Source organism: Anomaloglossus baeobatrachus, chromosome 5, assembly GCF_048569485.1.
Source record: "Anomaloglossus baeobatrachus isolate aAnoBae1 chromosome 5, aAnoBae1.hap1, whole genome shotgun sequence".
NCBI lineage: Eukaryota > Metazoa > Chordata > Amphibia > Anura > Aromobatidae > Anomaloglossus > Anomaloglossus baeobatrachus.
In genome coordinates, this window is record NC_134357.1 from 378,400,351 (window position 1) to 378,426,446 (window position 26,096).

Below are 26,096 nucleotides of genomic sequence, written 5' to 3' on the forward strand. Positions count from 1 at the left end.
ACAGTTAGGTCCAGAAATATTTGGACAGTGACACAATTTTCGCGAGTTGGGCTCTGCATGCCACCACATTGGATTTGAAATGAAACCTCTACAACAGAATTCAAGTGCAGATTGTAACGTTTAATTTGAAGGTTTGAACAAAAATATCTGATAGAAATTGTAGGAATTGTACACATTTCTTTACAAACACTCCACATTTTAGGAGGTCAAAAGTAATTGGACAAATAAACCAAACCCAAACAAAATATTTTTATTTTCAATATTTTGTTGCGAATCCTTTGGAGGCAATCACTGCCTTAAGTCTGGAACCCATGGACATCACCAAACGCTGGGTTTCCTCCTTCTTAATGCTTTGCCAGGCCTTTACAGCCGCAGCCTTCAGGTCTTGCTTGTTTGTTGGTCTTTCCGTCTTAAAAAGTCTGGATTTGAGCAAGTGAAATGCATGCTCAATTGGGTTAAGATCTGGTGATTGACTTGGCCATTGCAGAATGTTCCACTTTTTTGCACTCATGAACTCCTGGGTAGCTTTGGCTGTATGCTTGGGGTCATTTTCCATCTGTACTATGAAGCGCCGTCCGATCAACTTTGCGGCATTTGGCTGAATCTGGGGTGAAAGTATATCCCGGTACACTTCAGAATTCATCCGGCTACTCTTGTCTGCTGTTATGTCATCAATAAACACAAGTGACCCAGTGCCATTGAAAGCCATGCATGCCCATGCCATCACATTGCCTCCACAATGTTTTACAGAGGATGTGGTGTGCCTTGGATCATGTGCCGTTCCCTTTCTTCTCCAAACTTTTTTCTTCCCATCATTCTGGTACAGGTTGATCTATGTCTCATCTGTCCATAGAATACTTTTCCAGAACTGAGCTGGCTTCATGAGGTGTTTTTCAGCAAATTTAACTCTGGCCTGTCTATTTTTGGAATTGATGAATGGTTTGCATCTAGATGTGAACCCTTTGTATTTACTTTCATGGAGTCTTCTCTTTACTGTTGACTTAGAGACAGATACACCTACTTCACTGAGAGTGTTCTGGACTTCAGTTGATGTTGTGAACGGGTTCTTCTTCACCAAAGAAAGTATGCGGCGATCATCCACCACTGTTGTCATCCGTGGACGCCCAGGCCTTTTTGAGTTCCCAAGCTCACCAGTCAATTCCTTTTTTCTCAGAATGTACCCGAATGTTGATTTTGCTACTCCAAGCATGTCTGCTATCTCTCTGATGGATTTATTCTTTTTTTTCAGCCACAGGATGTTCTGCTTCACCTCAATTGAGAGTTCCTTAGACCGCATGTTGTCTGGTCACAGCAACAGCTTCCAAATTCAAAACCACACACCTGTAATCAATCCCAGACCTTTTAACTACTTCATTGATTACATGTTAACGAGGGAGACACCTTCAGAGTTAATTGCAGCCCTTAGAGTCCCTTGTCCAATTACTTTTGGTCCCTTGAAAAAGAGGAGGCTATGCATTACAGAGCTATGATTCCTAAACCCTTTCTCCGATTTGGATGTGAAAACTCTCATATTGCAGCTGGGAGTGTGCACTTTCAGCCCATATTATATATATAATTGTATCTCTGAACATGTTTTTGTACAGCTAAAATAACAAAACTTGTGTCACTGTCCAAATATTTCTGGACCTAACTGTATATATATATTATACACACACACACACAAGGCAGGAGGGTCATATACAAGGCAGGAGGATCATTACCAGGATGGAGTACCTTAGTAGAGAATTTGGGGACAATACCCCCATAACAGTGCGTCTTATAGTGCGAAAAGAAGGGAATTTTGTTTACTTACCGTAAATTCCTTTTCTTCTAGCTCCAATTGGGAGACCCAGACAATTGGGGTGTATAGCTTATGCCTCCGGAGGCCACACAAAGTATTACACTAAAAGTGTAAAGCCCCTCCCCTTCTGCCTATACACCCCCCGTGCATCACGGGCTCCTCAGTTTTGGTGCAAAAGCAAGAAGGAGGAAAAAATTATAAATTGGTTTAAAGTAAATTCAATCCGAAGGAATATCGGAGAACTGAAACCGTTCAACATGAACAACATGTGTACACAAAGAATAACAGCCCGAAGGGAACAGGGGCGGGTGCTGGGTCTCCCAATTGGAGCTAGAAGAAAAGGAATTTACGGTAAGTAAACAAAATTCCCTTCTTCTTTGTCGCTCCATTGGGAGACCCAGACAATTGGGACGTCCAAAAGCAGTCCCTGGGTGGGTAAATAATACCTCATAATAGAGCCGTAAACGGCTCCGTCCTACAGGTGGGCAACCGCCGCCTGAAGGACTCGTCTACCTAGGCTGGCATCTGCCGAAGCATAGGTATGCACCTGATAGTGTTTCGCGAAAGTGTGCAGGCTCGACCAGGTAGCCGCCTGACACACCTGCTGAGCCGTAGCCTGGTGCCGCAAGGCCCAGGACGCCCCCACGGCCCTGGTAGAATGGGCCTTCAGCCCTGAGGGAACCGGAAGCCCCGAGGAACGATAAGCTTCGAGAATTGGTTCCTTGATCCACCGAGCCAGGGTTGATTTGGAAGCCTGTGACCCTTTACGCTGGCCAGCGACAAGGACAAAGAGTGCATCCGAGCGGCGCAGGGGCGCCGTACGAGAAATGTAGAATCTGAGTGCTCTCACCAGATCTAACAAGTGCAAATCCTTTTCACATTGGTGAACTGGATGAGGACAAAAAGAGGGTAAGGAGATATCCTGATTGAGATGAAAGGGGGATACCACCTTAGGTAGAAATTCCGGAACCGGACGCAGAACCACCTTGTCCTGGTGAAACACCAGGAAAGGGGCTTTGCATGACAGCGCTGCTAGCTCAGACACTCTCCGAAGTGATGTGACTGCTACTAGGAAGACCACTTTCTGCGAAAGGCGTGAGAGAGAAATATCCCTCATTGGCTCGAACGGTGGTTTCTGAAGAGCCATCAGCACCCTGTTCAGATCCCAGGGTTCTAACGGACGCTTGTAAGGAGGGACGATGTGACAAACCCCCTGCAGGAACGTGCGTACCTGTGGAAGTCTGGCTAGGCGCCTCTGAAAAAACACAGAGAGCGCAGAGACTTGTCCCTTAAGAGAGCCGAGCGACAAACCCTTTTCCAATCCGGATTGAAGGAAGGACAGAAAAGTGGGCAAGGCAAATGGCCAGGGAGAAAACCCCTGAGTAGAGCACCACGACAGGAATATCTTCCACGTCCTGTGGTAGATCTTGGCGGACGTTGGTTTCCTAGCCTGTCTCATAGTGGCAATGACCTCTTGAGATAACCCTGAAGACGCTAGGATCCAGGACTCAATGGCCACACAGTCAGGTTGAGGGCCGCAGAATTCAGATGGAAAAACGGCCCTTGAGACAGCAAGTCTGGTCGGTCTGGTAGTGCCCACGGTTGGCCGACCGTGAGATGCCACAGATCCGGGTACCACGACCTCCTCGGCCAGTCTGGAGCGACGAGGATGGCGCGGCGGCAGTCGGCCCTGATCTTGCGTAACACTCTGGGCAACAGTGCCAGAGGAGGAAACACATAAGGGAGTTGAAACTGCGACCAATCCTGAACTAAGGCGTCTGCCGCCAGAGCTCTGTGATCTTGAGACCGTGCCATGAATGTCGGGACCTTGTTGTTGTGCCGGGACGCCATTAGGTCGACGTCCGGCATGCCCCAGCGGCAACAGATCTCCTGAAACACGTCCGGGTGAAGGGACCATTCCCCTGCGTCCATGCCCTGGCGACTGAGAAAGTCTGCTTCCCAGTTTTCTACGCCCGGGATGTGAACTGCGGATATGGTGGAGGCTGTGGCTTCCACCCACAGTAGAATCCGCCGGACTTCCTGGAAGGCTTGCCGACTGCGTGTCCCGCCTTGGTGGTTGATGTATGCCACCGCTGTGGAGTTGTCCGACTGAATTCAGATCTGTTTGCCTTCCAGCCACGGCTGGAACGCCTTTAGGGCAAGATACACTGCCCTTATCTCCAGAACATTGATCTGAAGGGAGGACTCTGTCTGAGTCCAAGTACCCTGAGACCTGTGGTGGAGAAAGACCGCTCCCCACCCTGACAGGCTCGCGTCCGTCGTGACCACCGCCCAGGATGGGGGCAGGAAGGATTTCCCCTTCGACAGAGAAGTGGGGAGAAGCCACCACTGAAGGGAAGCCTTGGCTGCCCGCGAAAGGGAGACGTTCCTGTCGAGGGACGTCGACTTCCTGTCCCATTTGCGGAGAATGTCCCATTGAAGTGGGCGCAGATGAAACTGCGCAAAAGGAACTGCCTCCATTGCTGCTACCATCTTCCCTAGGAAGTGCATGAGGCGCCTCAGGGGGTGTGACTGGCCTTGAAGGAGAGATTGCACCCCTGTCTGTAGTGAACGCTGTTTGTTCAGCGGAAGCTTCACTACCGCTGAGAGAGTATGAAACTCCATGCCAAGATATGTCAGTGATTGGGCCGGTGTCAGATTTGACTTTGGAAAATTGATGATCCACCCGAAACTCTGGAGAGTCTCCAGAGCAATGTTCAGGCTGTGTTGGCATGCCCCTTGAGAGGGTGCCTTGACAAGCAGATCGTCTAAGTAAGGGATCACCGAGTGTCCCTGAGAGTGTAGGATTGCCACCACTGTCGCCATAACCTTGGTGAAGACCCGTGGGGCTGTCGCCAGGCCAAAAGGCAGTGCCACAAACTGAAGGTGTTCGTCCCCTATGGCGAAACGCAGGAAGCGCTGATGCTCTGGTGCAATCGGTACGTGGAGATAAGCATCTTTGATGTCGATTGATGCCAGGAAATCTCCTTGGGACATTGAGGCGATGACGGAGCGGAGCGATTCCATCCGGAACCGCCTGGTTTTCACATGCTTGTTGAGCAATTTTAGGTCCAGAACAGGACGGAAGGATCCGTCCTTTTTTGGCACCACGAACAAGTTGGAGTAAAAACCGTGACCCCGTTGCTGAAGAGGAACAGGGATCACCACTCCTTCCGCCTTCAGAGTGCACACCGCCTGCAGAAGAGCATCGGCTCTCTCGGGGGGCGGAGATATTCTCAAGAAACGAGTCGGAGGACGAGAGCTGAACTCTATCCTGTAACCTTGAGATAGAATGTCTCTCACCCATCGGTCTTTTACCTGTGGCAGCCAGGCGTCGCAAAAGCGGGAGAGCCTGCCACCGACCGAGGATGCGGTTTGAGGAGGCCGAAAGTCATGAGGAGGTCGCTTTGGGAGCGGTTCCTCCGGCGGTCTTTTTAGGACGTGACTTAGACCGCCATGAATCGGAGTTCCTCTGATCCTTCTGAGGCCTTTTGGACGAGGAGAATTGAGACCTGCCCGCGGACCGAAACCTCGATTGTACCTTCCGTGGTTGAGGTCTGTTTGGTTTGGACTGGGGTAAGGATGAGTCCTTTCCCTTGGATTGTTTAATGATTTCATCCAATCGCTCACCAAACAAGCGGTCGCCAGACAATGGCAAACCGGTTAAGAACTTTTTGGAAGCAGAATCTGCCTTCCATTCACGTAGCCACATGGCCCTGCGGACTACCACCGAATTGGCGGAAGCTACCGCCGTACGGCTCGCAGAGTCCAGGATAGCATTAATGGCGTAGGACGCAAACGCCGACGCCTGAGAGGTTAAGGACACCACTTGCGGGGCAGATGTACGTGTGACTGTATTAATCTGCGCCTGACAAGCTGAGATAGCTTGGAGTGCCCATACGGCTGCGAATGCTGGAGCAAAAGACGCGCCGCCGATAGCTTCATAGATGGATTTCAACCATAGTTCCATCTGTCTGTCAGTGGCATCTTTGAGCGAAGCCCCATCTTCCACTGCGACTATGGATCTAGCCGCCAGTCTGGAGATTGGCGGATCCACCTTAGGACACTGAGTCCAGCCCTTGACAACATCAGGGGGGAAGGGATAACGTGTATCCCTAAGGCGCTTGGAAAAACGCTTGTCTGGACAATCTCGGTTTTTCTGGACTGCCTCTCTGAAGACAGAGTGATCCAGAAACGTACTCAATGTACGCTTGGGAAACCTGAAATGGAATTTCTCCTGAGAAGCTGACTCCTCAATTGTAGGAGCTGGGGGAGAAATATCCAACACCTGATTGATGGTCGCTATAAGGTCATTCACTACGGCGTCACCTTCAGGTGTATCTAGGTTGAGAGCGGCTTCAGGATCAGAATCCTGATCTGTTACCTCCGCTTCATCCTCCAGAGAGTCCTCCTGCTGAGACCCTGAACAGTGTGATGAGGTGGAGGGAATTTCCCAGCGAGCCCGCTTAGGCGGCCTGGGACTGCGGTCCGTGTCAGAGACCTCACCCTGGGACCTATGGGTCACCCCAGGGGCACTTTGCTGTTCCAATTGAGGGGGACCTGGGGTCAAAGATTGAACAGTGCCCGGGGCCTGAATCACCGGTCTGGACTGTAAGGCTTCTAGTATTTTAGCAGACCATTTATCCATACTCTCAGACAGTTTGTCAGCAAAAGCTGCAAACTCCGTCCCTGTCACCTGGACAGTGGTAGCAGGTGGTTCCACCTGGGCCACCAGTAGCAGAGGCTCCGGCTGAGTAAGTGCCACAGGGGCCGAGCATTGCACACAATGAGGGTCAGTGGAACCTGCCGGTAGTATAGCTGCACATGAGGTACAGGTTGCAAAGTACGCCTGTGCTTTGGCACCCTTGCTTTTTGCGGACGACATGCTGTTATCTCCTCTGAGAACAATCCAGGAGGGTATATAGCCAAAAATCAACAGAGCGACCGTACAGTGCAAATGTATAGCCTATATATATATATATATATATATATATATATATATATATATATATATATATATATATATATATATATATATATATATATATATATATATATATATATATATATATATATATATATATATATATATATATATATATATATATATATATATATATACATACATATACATATACATATACACACTTCGGCACTCAGTGGGGCCAGCACCACAGGTGCTGCTTACCGACCGCTCAGAGCGGTTGTGTGATCACCAGATTCCCTGCCTGGGTCTCCCTGTGTTGTCTCTCCTCTCCAGCGTCTGAATCGCTGACAGGAATGGCTGCCGGCGTTCTGTGGGGAGGAGGGGACCGTGGGCGTGCCCAAGAAAGTGCGGGAATCTAGTGCCCCAGTGTACTGAGTGAGGGGGGAGGAGGATACTAATGTATGCTCCAGCCCTCAGCGCTGACGATCTGTGCAGCGTCCCGCCCTTCCCCTGACTGGCAGGCCTGTGGGCGGGAATATGCGATACTAGGCCGCAGAAGCCGGGGACTAAAGTTATAAGCGCGGCCGGCAATAAGCGCGGCCGCGCGGTAGTCCCCGGCGCACTAACACACCCAGCAGTGCTGCAATGTGTATGGCACAAGCGCTCCATGCGCGGTCCCCACGGGGACACAGAGTACCTCACAGTAGCAGGGCCTTGTCCCTGACGATACCCGGCTCCTATCCAGCAGATTCCCCAGGGGCTGCGGAGGGAGCACGGTCCCCGTGCCTGGAGACCGATTCGGACCCACTTCACCCAGAGCCCATAAGGGATGGGGAAGGAAAACAGCATGTGGCTCCTGCCTGTGTACCCGCAATGGGTACCTCAACCTTAACAACACCGCCGACAAAGTGGGGTGAGAAGGGAGCATGCTGGGGGCCCTGTTATGGGCCCTCTTTTCTTCCATCCGACCTAGTCAGCAGCTGCTGCTGACTAAGCTGTGGAGCTATGCGTGGATGTCAGCCTCCTTCGCACAAAGCATTAAAACTGAGGAGCCCGTGATGCACGGGGGGTGTATAGGCAGAAGGGGAGGGGCTTTACACTTTTAGTGTAATACTTTGTGTGGCCTCCGGAGGCATAAGCTATACACCCCATAAGCTATACACCCCAATTGTCTGGGTCTCCCAATGGAGCGACAAAGAAATACGGTAGCCTAAAGCCAAATAGCGGAGTGACCTGTTGACGCCAATTAGTCAGCAGATACAGGTCAATAAAATCCAACATGCATGTGTTATGGTTTATCTGAACATCACAGGCTGCTCCAAAAAGTGAGGACTATAGAGCTGATGGCACCCTACCATGGGAATGTATAGCATTGAACTGTGGTCTGGGGACAGTACAAGCAGGATCATGAAAGGAACACTAAAATGTAACGTCTCTTTATATAAACTGTTGTATGGCACACTGTAGTTGTCATGTGTACACACCTACACACATTCTTCCGATAATTCTGCATCCAGCTATTGACGCATGCACCACCGGTATGGTCTCAGAAAGCTCTCCTTCAAATACACTGCAAGAGAAAGTAAAGAAGGTTTAATGTACAGAATAGACGCGTGGCAGCATGAATGAAACTGCACTTGGGAGTCAGGAGAAACAAACATCCAGGATCATAAGAGGATACAAAGACATTATGGTTTATAACTGGGAATATACCAAAAATTAAATTTCACGCCTGTTGTACCTATGTTATTTTCCCACCACAAACGCTGCATAACTGGATAGCAGCATTTTTGCTGCGTTTTTGCATTTACTCATTGCTGTTTAAGGATGAAAAAAACGCTGCAAAAACACTGGAAGGCTATATATATTCACATGCTATGTTTTTGCTGCGTTTTTTTCTACAATCAAAACTGCTCTCTGGCAGTAAAAAAATAAGCTTACAAAAAGCAGGTTTTTCTGTGTTTTTGATGTTTATTATATGTGTAATTTTCTACAATACATACTTAACCCCTTCACAACCGCTGATGTACTCATACATCATGGTCTGGAAGGGGTCCCTGAACCTATAAACTATGGCTGCATCATAGCGATCATGGAAGGGTCAGGATCTGTGTTCATACGATCGCGGCCAGGAACTTGGCTTAAGTCATAGCAGAGCAGCGGCTGTCACCACCAAGCACACTGCCCACACCGGCCCTAGCTGTTTAACCACCTAAATGTCGTGATCAGTAGTGAATACAGCATTTAGGAAACTGACAGAGGGAGTGGGCTCCCTCTGCCAACTGATCTGGATCCTCACAGTACAAGCATGGGGTCCCGATTGTGGCTATGGCAACTCAAGGTTGATCTTTGGGTTTGCTAGCTATGGTGGCCTGTCGCATAGAGGGACCAAGTCTATAAAAATAAAAAAAATACTAATATTTATTAGTATTTGTTTTTTTTAGACTTAGTCCCTTCTATGCGACAGACCACCATAGCCAGCAAACCCAAAGGTAGCACTGTAATCATACTGACCCAAGGACTAAAGCTGTCAAGGTGAACGGTGTAAAAGGAAAAAAAAAAACAAAAAAAAAAAAAACAACATTCCTGAATTGGTGTATCATGTGCATTCTGTGTCCCAAAAAAATTTAATAAAAAAAAAAAAACAAACAACAATTCAAAAATGTTATGTGCCCAAAAATGGTACTAATAAAAATGTTGTTTGTTTCTGGAAAGCACCAATGTAGTCACTAAACCCGTGGATAAATTCCGAGATAGGTGTAATTTAAACAATGGGGTCACTTGAGGGGGTTTCTACTCTTCTTGCACTTAGGGGCTCTGTATATGGAATTTGAAAACTATTCTAGGAAACACTGCCTGCCGAGTCAAATTGCGCTCCTTCCCTCCAGTCATGCCATGTGGCTAAGCACTAGTGTACAGCCACACAAGGAGTATTGCCTTTTCTCAGCAGAAAATGTGACAAAAATGACACATTTTTTATGCCATTTTTACCCATTTACTCATGTGAAAATGTAAAACCTGGGATTTCTGAGGTAAAAATTATTTTTTTCTTCATCACCCAATGGTTTAAAATTGTGTGACATATCTGTCGTGTTGATATATGATCACTGCACCCCTAGATGAATTGAGATGTAATTTTTAAAATGGGGTCACTTATGGGGGTTCTGTTACCTCAGGGACTCGCAAACCATAACAGCAAAATCTGCGCTATAATATGGTGCCCCTTCCCTTCTGAGCTTTCTACTGTGCCTGAAAATGAGTTCCCGATAACATATAGCGTATTGGGCACACTCGGGGAAAAAAATGGATCAAACCATTTGTTGTGCGATTTCTATTAGACCGTATTTCTCTTAACGTGAAGGTGTCCGGGCTTTCCTCGACGCGTTTCTCCCCATATAATTAATTGGGGTTAATCAGGAGACAGTATTAAATATACCATCATGATATACATCTACATGGAGAGGTGTGTGCTGCGGAATGAGTAGCCCCCTTAACAGATTTCATTTCTGGCGATTGGGCCATCTATTTAATACAGTCTCAGGATGAACCCCAAGTAATTATATGGGGAGAAACGCATCGAGGCTTTGTGATTTTACATTATTGGTTTGAGGACCATGGAAAGCCCGGACACCTTCACGTTAAGAGAAAAATACTGCTAAGGGACCTTTTGACCCGAACATTTCTCAGATAAGTGTCGTTTCCCTATTTTCCCTCACTATTTATGGTATAACCCCGCAGATTCTACCCGACTAAGAGGGAGATCAGGGATATCCTAGGAGGGAAAGCCGCCGAGGAATGGGGGCATCTTTTTACATTTAGGGTGTGCTTGACCTAAGTTACATCTCCATTGGCAGGCAGAGGAAAGAGAGCAAGGGTCATTTAAAAACTATTCCCCTGGCAGTACAATTAATGTGATTTTTCTGTGGAACAACTGTTTTCGTTCTTCTGGCAGCATCTACTGGAGCTGTCCCATGGTCCTGGGATTTTGTTTATGTGTCACATTTTTTTCACAGGTGGAATGTTGAATGTTTTAATGAATTTCAATAAAATTGTTTTTATATTATACAAATTGAGGTAGAATCCTGGGTGGAGGTTAAATCCTGCTGACAGATTCCCTTTAAAGTGGTTGTCCACTCCTTGGCCAACCCCTTTTTATATCTGCCACTGTTGAAATAAAACAAAGCTTACTATACTCACCTGCCATGCCGGCGCGGCTCGAGAGGTGTCGGCACTCACTCTTCTGGGGCTTATGTGACGATGTTACGTCACACGAGCCCCACACCCAACCAGCCGTTAGCACCTTAAGATTTATACGTAATCAAATAGAAGTGGCCAGCCCCAGCTCTCACATCCTCTTGATTACTTATATGTCCAAAGGGGAAGAGGGAGGACAGTGAAGCCGGCACTAATTGTGTGTGGGGCTCGTGTGACGTAATATCATCACGTGAGCCCTAGAAGAGGAGTATATCTTTAGTTTAACTTAACATAAGCATGCATGGGGGATGAGAAGGGGTTGTCCAAGTACTGGACAACCCCTTTAATAAAACTATCTAAATAAATGTAGAAATATCCTTATTACAATTTCTGTGGCCATGTACTTCAAACAATACCTGTATGTACATGATGTAGTCGCTGGTTAGGTCTCCTCCCAAGATTCTGTTCAAACATGTCACATCCTTTCCTTCAAGGTATATATGTCAGGTGTGTCTCCCAATGTATACCTCTGACAGCAGTTTCTATTATACAATAATGCATAATGGACCACAGAGTCTCATGTTAAAGAAAACATCACTTAAGTCTTTAAACCCCTTTACACCCTTTGACGTACGTTTAAGTCATGCTCGGATAGGGGTTCACGACCTATGACGTTATGGCAATAGCATGGGGTACAGAAGCTGTCAGCACGTGATCACTGCCGGGAACTTGGCATAAGTTATAGCCGAAATGTGGCTGTCACGGCGCTGTCCCTGGCTGTTTAACATCCTACATGCCGCAATTATAGTGACCGCAGCATTTAAAGGGGTGGTTGAACCATTTTCATTATTTGCTAGATTGATATTATGTTGAGCAACAATGTTTCTCTCAAACACCTTACGTTGGCAATAGTGCCTGTGAGAGGCGCTATTGCGGACCTTACTTCCCCATCGCTTCACCCCCAGGGTACTGTGACCTCGGGGATCCGGTGAGGTCACATCAACTTCCTGCTCACCTGACATCACTGTGGTCAGCCCCAGTCTCAGTGAGTGGGCAGAGTTTCACCGCTCTTCACAGCCCAGCATCTCGCGTGCGCTCTGCTTCACTGCAGAAACCCACAAGCAGGAGACACGCTGAACTGTGACGAGCTATCAAACACCGCCCACAACCCAGTGACTCACGGAGACTGGGGACGGCCGCGGTGATGTCAGGTCAACTGGAAGTTGACGTGACATCACCGGATCCCAAAGGTCATCCCGGGGATCAGCGATGGGGAAGAGCGGTCCACTCACAGGCACCATTACCAACGCAAGGTATTTGAGAGAAACCTTGTTTCTCAACATATCGATCTAGCCAAAAATGAAAAGGGGTGAACCACTTCTTTAAGAGGCTGACAGAACACCCGAATCTATAAAACTGTTAAACTGGTTAACTCCTTCAACGAACACAGTAAAAAAATAGTAGCAAAAACTGTATTTTCATTACACAGCTGAGAAAAAAGGTGGAATAAAAATGATTGAAAAGCCATAAGAAAAAAAAAAAACAAAAACTGCTATACAGCTCCGCCACAGAAAGAATAAAAAAAGCTACAGCTGTCAAAATACGGCAATGCAAAAAAAAAAAAAAAAAAAAATTTATATATATATATATATATATATATATATATATATATATATATATATATATATATATATATATATATATATATATATATATATATATATATATATATATATATATATATATATATATATATATATATATATTATAGATTTTTATGGTATAAAAGTGATAAGACAAAAAGAAGGGAATTTTGTTTACTTACCGTAAATTCCTTTTCTTCTAGCTCCAATTGGGAGACCCAGACAATTGGGTGTATAGCTACTGCCTCCGGAGGCCACACAAAGCATTACACTTAAAAGTGTAAGGCCCCTCCCCTTCTGCCTATACACCCCCCGTGGGATCACGGGTTCCTCAGTTTTAGTGCCAAAGCAAGAAGGAGGAAAGCCAATAACCGGTTTAAGAACAAATTCAATCCGCAGGAACATCGGAGAACCGAAACCAGTCAACATGAACAACATGTGTACCCGAATCAACAAAAATCCCTAAGCAAACAGGGCGGGTGCTGGGTCTCCCAATTGGAGCTAGAAGAAAAGGAATTTACGGTAAGTAAACAAAATTCCTTTCTTCTTTGTCGCTCCTAATTGGGAGACCCAGACAATTGGGACGTCCAAAAGCAGTCCCTGGGTGGGTATAATAACCCCTCGTGATAGGACCGTAAAAACAGCCCTACCCTACAGGTGGGCCGTCGCCGCCTGAAGGACTTGTCTACCTAGGCTGGCGTCCGCCGAAGCGTAGGTATGCACTTGATAGTGTTTGGTAAAAGTGTGCAGACTCGACCAGGTAGTCGCCTGGCACACCTGCTGAGCCGTAGCCTGGTGTCGTAATGCCTAGGACGCACCCACGGCTCTGGTAGAATGGGCGTTCAGCCCTGAGGGAACCGGAAGCCGAGCAGAACGGTAGGCTTCAAAAATTGGTTCCTTGATCCACCGAGCTAGGGTGGATTTGGAAGCTTGCGACCCTTTGCGCTGACCAGCGACAAGGACAAAGAGTGCATCCGAGCGGTGCAGGGGCGCCGTGCGGGAAATGTAGATCCTGAGCGCTCTCACGAGATCCAACAATGCAAATCCTTTTCACATTGATGAACTGGATGAGGGCACAAGGAAGGCAAGGAGATATCCTGATTAAGATGAAACGGGGATACCACCTTAGGGAGAAACTCCGGAATAGGTCGCAAGACCACCTTGTCCTGGTGAATCACCAGGAAGGGAGATTTGCATGACAGCGCTGCTAGCTCGGACACTCTCCGGAGAGACGTGACCGCTACTAGAAAGGCCACTTTCTGTGAAAGGCGAGAAAGGGAAACATCCCTCATAGGCTCGAAAGGCGGCTTCTGAAGAACAATTAGAACCCTGTTCCGATCCCAGGGCTCTAACGGCCGCTTGTAAGGAGGGACGATATGACAGACCCCTTGCAGGAACGTGCGTCCCTGAGGAAGTCGTGCTAGGCGCTTCTGAAAAAATACAGATAGCGCTGAGACTTGCCCCTTGAGGGAGCTGAGCGACAAACCTTTTTCCAACCCGGATTGCAGGAAGGAAAGAAAAGTAGGCAAACTAAATGGCCAGGGAGAGACTCCCTGAGCAGAGCACCAAGACAAGAATATTTTCCACGTCCTGTGGTATATCTTGGTGGAGGTAGGTTTTCTGGCCTGTCTCATGGTGGCAATGACCTCTTGAGACAATCCTGAACCCGCTAGGATCCAGGACTCAATGGCCACACAGTCAGGTTCAGGGCCGCAGAATTCTGATGGAAAAATGGCCCTTGAGACAGCAAGTCTGGTCGGTCTGGTAGTGCCCACGGTTGGCCTACCGCGAGGTGCCACAGATCCGGGTACCACGACCTCCTTGGCCAGTCTGGTGCGACGAGGATGGCGCGGCGGCAGTCGGACCTGATCTTGCGCAGCACTCTGGGCAACAGAGCCAGAGGTGGAAACACATAAGGAAGCCGGAACTGCGACCAATCTTGAACTAAGGCGTCTGCCGCCAGAGCTCGGTGATCGTGAGACCATGCCATGAAAACTGGGACCTTGTTGTTGTGCCGAGACGCCATTAGGTGGACGTCCGGCATCCCCCAGCGGCGACAGATCTCTTGAAACACGTCCGGGTGAAGGGACCATTCCCCTGCGTCCATACCCTGGCGACTGAGGAAGTCTGCTTCCCAGTTATCCACGCCTGGGATGTGAACTGCGGATATGGTGGAAGCCGTGTCTTCCACCATGTCAGAATCCGCCGGACTTCCTGGAAGGCTTGCCGACTGCGAATTCCTCCTTGGTGGTTGATGTATGCCACCGCTGTGGAGTTGTTCGACTGAATACGGATCTGCTTGCCTTCCAGCCACTGCTGGAAGGCTTGTAGAGCAAGATACAGTGCTCTGATCTCCAGAACGTTGATCTGAAGAGTGGACTCTTGCTGAGTCCACATACCTTGAGCCCTGTGGTGGAGAAAGACTGCTCCCCACCCTGACAGATTCGCATCTGTCGTCACTACCGCCCAGGAGGGGGGTAGGAAGGATTTCCCTTTCGACAATGAGGTGGGAAGCAGCCACCATCAAAGAGAATCCTTGGCCGCATGAGAGAGAGAGACGTTGCTGTCGAGGGACCTCGACCTCCCGTCCCATTGACGGAGAATGTCCCATTGTAGTGGACGCAGATGAAACTGCGCGAAAGGGAGTGCCCCTATTGCTGCCACCATCTTCCCTAGGAAGTGCATGAGGCGTCTCAAGGGGTGTGACTGACCGTAAAGGAGAGATTGCACCCCTGTCTGCAATGAACGCTATTTGACAAGCGGAAGCTTCACTACCGCTGAGAGAGTATGAAACTCCATGCCAAGATATGTTATCAACTGGGTCGGGGTTAGATTCGACTTGGAAAAGTTGATGATCCCCCCGAAACCCTGGAGGGTCTCCAGCGCCACGTTCAGGCTGTGTTGGCATGCCTCTTGAGAAGGCGCCTCGACCAGCAGATCGTCTAAGTAAGGGATCACGGAGTGTCCCTGAGAGTGTAGGACTGCTACTACTGCTGCCATGACTTTGGTGAAGACCCGTGGGGCTGTCGCCAGACCAAAAGGCAGGGCTACGAACTGAAGGTGTTCGTCTCCTATAACGAAGCGTAGAAAACGCTGATGCTCTGGAGCAATCGGTACGTGGAGATAAGCATCCTTGCTGTCAATCGATGCTAGGAAATCTCCTTGAGACATTGCGGCGATGACGGATCGGAGGGATTCCATCCTGAACCGTCTGGTTCCCACGTGGTTGTTGAGAAGCATTAGGTCCCGAACGGGACGGAAAGACCCGTCCTTTTTTGGTACCACAAACAAATTGGAGTAAAAACCGTGACCTTGCTCTTGAAGAGGAACAGGGATCACCACTCCTTCCGCCTTTAGAGTGCACACCGCCTGCAGGAGAGCATCGGCTCGGTCGGGAGGCGGAGACGTTCTGAAGAATCGAGGTGGAGGACGAGAACTGAACTCTATCCTGTACCCGTGAGACAGAATGTCTCGCACCCAACGGTCTTGGACCTGTGGCAGCCAAATGTCGCCAAAGCGGGAGAGCCTGCCACCGACCGAGGATGCGGAGGGAGGAGACCGGAAGTCATGAGGAAGCCGCCTTGGTAGCGGGTCTTCCGGCTGTCTTTTTTGGGCGTGACTGAGCCCGCCAAGAATCTGAACTCCTCTGATCCTTTTGAGTCCTTTTGGACGAGGATAAATGGGACCTGCCCGAACCTCGAAAGGACCAAAACCCCGACTGTCCCATCCTCTGTTGGGGTTTGTCTTGTCTGGGCTGAGGTAAGGATGAATCCTTACCCTTGGACTGTTTTATGATGTCATCCAAGCGCTCACCAAACAGCCGGTCACCAGAAAATGGCAAACTGGTTAAACATTTTTTGGAAGCAGAATCTGCTTTCCATTCCCTTAACCACAAGGCTCTGCGTAAAACCACGGAGTTAGCAGATGCCACTGCCGTACGGCTCGTAGAGTCCAGGACAGCATTAATCGCGTAAGACGCAAATGCAGACATTTGAGAGGTGAAGGCTTGCCACCTGCGGAACAGATGTACGTGTGACCGTGTCAATCTGTGCAAGACCAGCTGAAATAGCTTGGAGTGCCCATACGGCTGCGAATGCAGGAGCAAACGACGCGCCGATAGCTTCATAGATGGATTTCAACCAGAGCTCCATCTTTCTGTCAGTGGCATCTTTAAGTGCAGCCCCATCCTCCACTGCAACTATGGATCTAGCCGCAAGCCTGGAGATAGGGGGATCCACCTTGGGACACTGGGTCCAGCTCTTGACCACATCAGGAGGAAAGGGATAACGTGTATCCTTAAGCCGTTTGGAGAAACGCTTATCTGGATAAGCGTGGTGTTTCTGGACTGACTCTCTAAAGACAGAATGGTCCAGAAAAATACTTAATTTCCGCTTGGGAAATCTGAAATGGAATTTCTCCTGTGAAGCTGACTCCTCCACTTGAGGAGCTGGGGGAGAAATATCCAACATTTTATTGATGGTCGCGATAAGATTGTTCACTATGGCGTCACCATCAGGAGTATCTCGGGATCAGAATCCTGATCAGCTATTTCCGGCTCATCACACAGAGAATCCTCCTGCTGAGAGCCTGACCAGTGATATGATGTAGGGGGCCGCTCATAGCGAGCTCTCTTAGGCTGTCTGGGACTGTCGTCCGTGTCAGAGCCGTCACCCTGGAATGCATGGGACACCCCCGGAGCTGTTCCAAATGAGGGGGACCAGGGGACAGTGATTCAACCGTGCCCATGGTCTGCGTTACTGGTCTAGACTGTAAAGTTTCTAGGATTTTAGTCATAGTCACGGATAATCTATCAGCAAAGCTGCAAACTCTGTCCCCGTCACCTGGACAGTATTCACAGGTGGTTCTCCCTGGGTCACCTCTAGCAGAGGCCCCGGCCGAACAAGTGCCACAGGGGCTGGGCACTGCACACAATGGGGGTCAGTGGAACCTGCCGGTAGAGTAGCCCCACATGCGGTACAGGCAGCATAGAAAGCCTGTGCCTTGGCACCCTTGGTTTTGCGGACGACATGCTGTTGTCTCAGAGCAATCCAAGAGGGTATATAGTGAAGAATTACCAGCGCCAGTACAGTGCAATGTATAGCATAAAAAGACAAATGAACACTGCAGCACAAGTGGGGTAGGCACCAGAGGTGTCGCTTACCGCCCGCTGAAAGCGGGTGTGTGGTCGCTAGAATCCCGTGCCTGGGTCTCCCATAACTTGTCTCCCCTTCTCCAGCTCAAACAGCACGTCAGGAATGGCTGCCGGCGTTCAGTGAAGAGGGGCGGACCGTGGGCGTGCCTCAGACGAAGAGCGGGAAACCAGCGTCTCACTGTGTTCAGTGTGAGGGCTGGAGTATGTAAAGTAAACTCCAGCCCTCGGCGCTGACGTTCTGCACAGCGCCCCCACTCTGACTGGCAGGCCTGGGGGCGGGAACGAAACGAACTAGGCCGGAAAAAGCCGGGGACTGTAGTAGTAAGCGCGGCCGTCAAATATGCACGGCGAGCGCGGAAGTCCCCGGCGAACCACAAGTCCCAGCCGCGCCGCAGTTAAAACTGACAGCAGCGGCCGGCGCGACCGTTTCCAAACCATTAACTCCTTCAGCTAGCTGAAGATAGTGTGGCACACGCGCACAGCGCTATTGTCCCGGGCGCACTAACACACCCAGCAATGCTGGTGTGTGTGTGCGCGATTTGCACGGGGACACAGAGTACCTTAATGTAGCAGGGCCATGTCCCTGACGATACTCAGCTCCATGTCCAGCAGATCCCAGGGGCTGTGGATGGAGCACGGTCTCAGTGCCTGGAGACCGGTAAAATCCCACTTCACCCAGAGCCCTAAGGGGGATGGGGAAGGATGCAGCATGTGGGCTCCAGCCTCCGTACCCGCAATGGGTACCTCAACCTTAACAAACACCGCCGACAAAGAGTGGGGTGAGAAGGGAGCATGCTGGGGGCCCTAGTATGGGCCCTCTTTTCTTCCATCCGACATAGTCAGCAGCTGCTGCTGACTAAACAGTGGAGCTATGCGTGGATGTCAGCCTCCTTCGCACAAAGCTTGAAAACTGAGGAACCCGTGATCCCACGGGGGGTGTATAGGCAGAAGGGGAGGGGCCTTACACTTTTAAGTGTAATGCTTTGTGTGGCCTCCGGAGGCAGTAGCTATACACCCAATTGTCTGGGTCTCCCAATTAGGAGCGACAAAGAAAATATAAATTAGTTACTGCTATAACTGTACTGACTAGTGTTGGGCGTCCAAACACCGAACTTCGACATTATAGTTATGGGATGGGGCGGAGGGGTCTGTAAAATAAAGAATATAGTTTAATAAACATTTTCATTATATTTACCGGTTCCACGATGCGTCCTGCAGACTGTCTCCCATCCGCTTCTGCTTTCGGGTCTGATCATTGCTGTGCCTCGGGTAACCACCACTGACTAAAGGACCTTCCATGACGTCATAGCTATGTGCCCAGTCTGGTGTGAATGTTGTACAGACATTGGGTTAGACTAGTCACATGGCTATGACGTCATGGCAGGTCCTGTTAACTTCCGGGGGTATTCACTCCATTGCTCGTCACTCGGCAGTCTTTGGCTGTTTTCGGCGGTGTTCGCGGTGACCTCGGGGTTCACCCGAGTCCATGGCTCATGGACTCTATTGAACTTTGACTGTCACTGTGCGAGTCTTGCATCGCATCACCTGGTACGGCCGCACACTAACCTGACAGTTGTGATCGGCTTCATTTATTTCCATGCAGCTGAGGCGCTCAAGTCCGGAGAGTGTCAGTTCATGCAGGGTGATATCGATGCGAGACTGCATGAGTCATACACAAGTGGAACTTCGGCCTCAGTGTCAGCCTGCTTCTCACTCTGTATAGACGCTGTCTGTAAAGTGAGGAAGCAGATTTGACAATGCTCTAGCTGTGGATTTTTTTTTTTAATAATAAAGATGTCTCAAAATTTTTTATTGTTTTATTTCTAATAAAAAAAAAAAATTCTATGTTTTTCTTTTACTGTTCACTAGAAATTCATGGTGGTGCCATGTCTAATTTAGCATGACACCATGAATTTCGGGCTTAGTACCAGCTGAAAATACAAAGCTGGTATTAACCCCTTTATTACCCAGCGTGCCGCCGCCATCAGGGCCGCTGGAGGAGCTGGGTAAAACGCCTGGAAATGGCGCTAAGAAACAATGCGCCATTTCCAGGGGTGGCTCTGGCTGCACTTTTTAGTGTGGGGGGCCCAGAACGCTTGGGCCTTATCACGCTGAGAATCCCAGCCCCCAGCTGCCTGGTTTTACCTGACTAGCGATCAAAATACAGCAGGAGCCCACACATTTTTTTAATTATTTTTTTTTAAATAATAAAAAAAAATGAATGGGCTTTCTGTATTTTGATTGCCAGCCAAGGTAAAGCCAGGCAGATCGGGGTTGCAGCCGTAGCCGTCCGCTTTATCTTCGCTGAAAATCAAAAATACCGTGGAGCGCGTCGTCATTTCTTTTTAATTATTTATTTTTACAACACTATAAGTGTAGAGATGCTAGAATGTATGGGCTGGTTTCAGGTTACTCCAGCATCCAATCACAGATGCCCACTCTGTGACAGCCTCTGTGATTATCTGTTATTTTAAGGCTGTGCGCCCACGGGAGTTTGTAGCCGCGGATGTATCCGCAGGTACGGCCGCATGTTTCCTGCAGCTGCCCGCCGGCATCCGCAGCTATTTTTAGCTGCGGGATTTCAGCGATATAGCTGCGGTAAACCTGCGGACTTTCATGCGAAATACCTGCGGACGTCCCGGCCTCTATCTCCATAGCGGAGGGCCAGGATTTCCGCAGGTAATTCCGCAGGAATAATTGACATGCAGTTACGTGCGGCTGTGGGACATCCGCACCATGTTCCGCAGCCGCACTTTCCGCAGCGTGGACACAGACACTCCCCATGTCCCATAGGATAACATGGGGAGTGTCTGTACATGCTAAAACCTGCGGATTTATCTGGAAAATCCAGAAAAGTCCGCAGGTTTTCCGCGGCAAAATCCGCAGAAACAAGCTCCCGTGGGCACATGCCTAACAGTAAAATAAAACAACACAGAGAAAGAAGGGAATTTTGTTTACTTACCGTAAATTCCTTTTCTTCTAGCTCCAATTGGGAGACCCAGACAATTGGGTGTATAGCTATTGCCTCCGGAGGCCACACAAAGTATTACACTTAAAAGTGTAAGGCCCCTCCCCTTCTGGCTATACACCCCCAGTGGGATCACTGGCTCACCAGTTTTAGTGCCAAAGCAAGAAGGAGGAAAGCCAATAACTGGTTTAAAGACCAATTCAATCCGAGGAAACATCGGAGAACTGAACCATACCACATGAACAACATGTGTACCCGAAAAAACAGAAAAACCCCGAGAAAACAGGGCGGGTGCTGGGTCTCCCAATTGGAGCTAGAAGAAAAGGAATTTACGGTAAGTAAACAAAATTCCCTTCTTCTTTTTCGCTCCTAATTGGGAGACCCAGACAATTGGGACGTCCAAAAGCAGTCCCTGGGTGGGTAAAAGAATACCTCGTGATAGGGCCGTCAAACAGCCCTTTCCTACAGGTGGGCAATCGCCGCCTGAAGGACTTATCTACCTAGGCTGGCGTCTGCCGAAGCGTAGGTATGCACCTGAAAATGCTTGGTAAAAGTATGCAGACTCAATCAGGTAGGTGCCTGACACACCTGCTGAGCCGTAGCCTGGTGCCGTAATGCCCAGGATGCACCCACGGCTCTGGTAGAATGGGCCTTCAGCCTTGAGAGAACCAGAAGCCCAGTAGAACTGTAGGTTTCAAGAATTGGTTCCTCGATCCCCCGAGCCAGGGTGGATTCAGAAGCTTGCGACTGTTTACGCCGACCAGCGACAAGGACAAAGAGTGCATCCGGGTGGCGCAGGAGCGCCATGCGGGAAGTAGAACCTGAGTGCTCTCACCAGAACCAACAGATGCAAATCCTTCTGAAATTGATGGACTGGACGAGGACACAAAGAAGGTGAGGTGATATCCTGATTGATATGAAAGTGGGATACCACCTTAGGGAGAAATTCCGGAATCGGACGCAGAACTACCCTGTCCTGGTGAAGGACCAGGAAGGGAGATTTGTATGAGAGCGTTGCTAGCTCGGAAACTCTCCTAAGAGACGAGACCGTTACTAGAAGGCCACTTCCCGAGAAAAGCGGGAAGGGAGACCTCTTTCAAAGGCTCGAAAGGCGGCATCTGGAGAGCAATTAGAACCTTGTTCAGATCCCAGGGCTCTAACGGCCGCTTGTACGGAGTGCTGAGACGACAAACTCCCCGTAGGAACGTGCGTACCTGAGGAAGTCGTTTCTGAAAAAATACAGATAGCGCTGAGACTTGTCCCTAAAGGGAACTGAGCGACAACCCTTTTTCCAACCTAGATTGCAGGAAGGAAGGAAACATAGACGATGCAACCGGCCAGGGAGAAACACCCTGCGCCGAGCACCGAGATAAGAATATATTCCACGTCCTGTGGTCAATCTTGGCGGACGTTGGTATGCTAGCCTGTCTCATGGTGGCAACCACGTCCTGAGGTAATCCTGACGACACTAGGTTCCAGGACTCAATGCCACACCATCAGGTTGAGGGCCGTAGAATTCAAATGGAAGAATGGCCCTTGAGACAGCCAGTCTGATTGGTCTGGTAGTGCCCCCGGTTAGCCTACCGTGAGGCACCACAGAACCGGGAACCACAACATCCTCGGCCAATCTGTAGCGACGAGGATGGCGCGGCCGCAGTCGGTCCTGATCTAGCGCAGCACTCTGGGCAACAATGCCAGAGGTGGCACATAAGGTAGCTGGAACTGCGACCAATGCTGAACTAAGGCGTCTGCCGCCAGAGCTCGACGATTGTGAAACCGTGCCATGAAGCTGGCACATTGTTGTAGTGCCGTGACGCCATTAGATCGACGTCCGGCCTCTGTCAGCGGCGCCAGATCTCCTGAAACCCGTCCGGGTGAAGAGACCATACCCTTTCGGCCACACCCCGGCGACTTAGGAAGTCAGCTTCCTAGTTTTCCACGCCTGGGATGTGAACTGTGGATATGGTGGATGCCGTGTCTTCCACCCACATCAGAACCTGCCGGACTTCCTGGAAGGCTTGCCGGTTGCGCGTTCTTCCTTGGTGGTTGATGTATGCCACCGCTGTGGAGTTGTCCGACTGAAGTCGGATTTGCTTGCTGTCCAGCTGCTGTTGGAAGGTTTGTAGGGCAAGATACACTGCTCTGTGTTCAAGAACATTGATCTGAAGGGTGGACTCTTGCTGAGTCCACGTACCCTGAGCGCTGTGGTGGAGGAAAACTGCTCCCCACCCTGATAGACTCGCGTCTGTCGTAACTATCGCCCAGGATGGGGATAGGAAGGACCTTCTTTATGACCATGAGGTGGGAAGAAGCCACCACCGTAGAGATTCCTTGGCCGCCTGAGAAAGAAAGACGACTCTGTTGAGGGAGGTCGACTCCCCGTCCCATTGGCGGAGAATGTCACATTGTAGTGGACGCAGATGAAACTGCGCGAAAAGAACTGCCTCCATTGCTACCATCTTACGTAGGAAGTGCATGAGGCGTCTCAATGTATGCGACTGGTTCTTAAAGAAGAGATTGCAGCCCGTAGTGAATGCTGTTTGTCTAGCGGAAGCTTCACTATCGCTGAGAGAGTATGAAACTCCATGCCTAGATATGTTAGCGATAGGGTCGGGGTCGGATCTGACTTCAAAAAGTTGATGATCCACCCAAAACTCTAGAGAGTCTCCAGCGCAACGTTCGGGCAGTGTCGGCATGTTTCCTAAGAGAGTGCCTTGACAAGTAGATCGTCTAAATATGGGATCACAGAGTGACCCTGAGAGTGCAGGACTGTGACTACTGCTGCCCTGACCTTGGCGAAGACCAGTGGGACTGTCGCTAGCCGGAAGGTAGAGCTACGAACAGAAGGTGTTCGTCTCCTATAACGAAGCGTAGAAACGCTAGTGCTCTGGATCAATCGGCACGTGTGGACAAGCATCCTTGATGCCTAATGATGCTAGGAAATCTCCTTGGGACATTGAGGCGATGACATGGCGGAGGGATTCCATCCGGAACCGCCTGGTGTCCACGAGCTTGCGGAGCAGTTTTAGATCCAGAACGGGACGGAACGGCCCGTTCTTATAGGCACCGCAAATAATTTGGGGTAAAAACCGTGACCTTGTTCCTGAAGAGGAACGGGGGTCATCACTCTTTCTGCCTATAGAGTGCACCCTGTTTGCAGAAGAGCAGCGGCTCGGCCGGGAGGTGGAGAAGTTCTGAAGAATCGAGTTGGAGGACGAGAAGTGAGCTCTATCCTGTACCCGTGAGACAGAATGTCTCACACCCAACGGTCATTGACCTATGGCAGCTAAATATCGCCAAGGCGGGTGAGCCTGCTACCGACCGAGGATGCGGAGAGAGGAGGCCGCAAGTCATGAGGAAGCCGCCTTGGAAGCGGGTTTTCAGACTGTCTCTTTTTTGGGCGTGACTGAGCCCGCCAAGAATCTGAGCTCCTCTGATCCTTTTGAGTCCACATTGGACGAGGAAAAATGGGACCTGCCCGAGCCTCGAAAAGACCGAAACCACGACTGCCTCCTGCTCTGTTGGGGTTTGTTGTGTCCGGGCTGAGGAAAGGATGAATCCTTACCCCTGGACTGTTTAATGGTTACATCCAAACGCTCACCAAACAGTCGGTCAGCAGAAAAAGGCAACTGGTTAAGCAACCTTTTTTGGAAGCAGAATCTGCCTTCCATTCACTTAACGAGCAGACCAGGCTCTGCTTAAAAACACGGAGCAGCGTAGGCTACTGCCGTACGGTTCGCAGAGTCTAGGGCAACCTGAATCGCGTAAGAAACAAATGCAGACATTTGAGAGGTTAAGGATGCCACCTGCGACACAGATGTACGTGTAACCGTGTCAATCTGTGTAAGACAAGCTGAAATAGCTTGGAGTGCCCCAAGGGTGAGAATGCTGGAGCCAACGGTGCGCCGACAGTCTCATAGATGGATTTAGACCAGAGATCCATCTGTCTGTCAGTGGCATCTTTAAGTGCAGCTCCATCTCCCACTGTAACTATGGATCTAGCTACAAGCCTGGAGATTGGAGGATGCCGCTTGGGACACTGGGTCCAGTCCTTGACCACGTCAGGGGGCAGGGATAACGTGTATCCTAAGCCGTTTGGAGAAGCGCATATCTGGATAAGTGTGGTGTTCCTGGACTGCCTCTCTGAAGGCAGAGTGGTCCAGAAAAGCTGACTCCTCCACTGGAGGAGCTGTGAGAAATAACCAACATTCTATTGATGGACGCTATAAGATTATTCACTATGGCGTCACCATTAGGTGTATCCAGATTGAGAGCGGTCTCAGGATCAGAATCCTGAGCCGCTACTTCCGCCTCATTACACAGAGAGTCCTTCTGCTAGGACCCTGATGAAACCGAGGGCCGCTCATAGTGAGCCCGCTTAGGCTGTCTGGGACTGACGTCTGTGCAGAGCCGTGACTCTGGGATGCGTGTGACATTCCCGGAGCTGTTAGTTGTTCACACTGAGGGGGGCCATGGATCAATGATTCAACAGTGCCCATGTTGTGAGAGACATGTCCGGACTGCTAGGCTTCTAGTATCATAGCCATAGTCTCAGAAAATCTGTCAGTAAATACTGCAGACACCGTCCTCATCCTCTGGCCATTAGCAGAGACTCCGGCTGAGTTGGATATAATGGGGGTCTATGTAACCTGCCGGCCGTATAGCCGTACATGCTGTACCGGCTGCATAGAAAAACATGTGGTTCTGCACCTTTGTTTTACACAGAGAATATGCTGATAACTCCTCCGCACAATCCAGGAGGGTATATACAACGTGCGACCAAACAGTGCAATGTATATAGTACAAGCATATCTATAAGTGCACTTCTGCACTAGTGGGGTTAGCACCACCGGTGCTGCTTAACGCCTGTTGCAGCGATTGTGTGACTATCAGAATGCCAGGGTCTTCCACACTTGTCTCTGTATCGTACAGAAACTGACACTAATGGCTGCCGGCGTCCTTGTAGAGAAGGAAGCCGTGGGCGTGCCTGAGAAAGTGCGGGAATCCGGTTTCACAGTGCACACAGTGAGAGGGGTGGAGTATGCAAAACATACTCCAGCTCTCAGCGCTGCTGTGCTATGCAGCGTCACGCCCCTACCCTGACTGTCAGGCCTGTGGGCGGTAACGAAGGGAGACTAGGCCCAGAAGCCGGGGACTCGAGTTAATAAGCGCGGCCGGCATATCAGTGCTGGCCGGCGCGGAAGTCCCCGGCGCACCACAAATCCCAGCGGCGCCTTAAATAAAAGTGGCAGCGGCGGTTAGCGCAGTAGTCACCCAATACACTAACACACCCAGCAACGCTGTGGTGTGCGATGGCACTAGTGCGGACAGCGCCGCTGTCCCTGGCGCACTAACACACCCAGCAGTGCTGCCGTGTGTCTGCGCGGTCCCCACAGGGACACAGAGTACCT

General features: G+C 49.7%; 1 protein-coding gene across 1 annotated transcript in view; it reads right to left on the bottom strand.

The window, feature by feature from the left end:
* Positions 1 to 26,096, bottom strand: part of EIF6 (eukaryotic translation initiation factor 6) — a 60,522-nt gene that overhangs the window by 27,092 nt on the left and 7,334 nt on the right. The window contains exon 3 of the mRNA XM_075347633.1: positions 8,213 to 8,298. Coding sequence (XP_075203748.1) covers positions 8,213 to 8,298 — 86 coding nt within the window. The remainder of the gene's footprint in view (positions 1 to 8,212; positions 8,299 to 26,096) is intronic.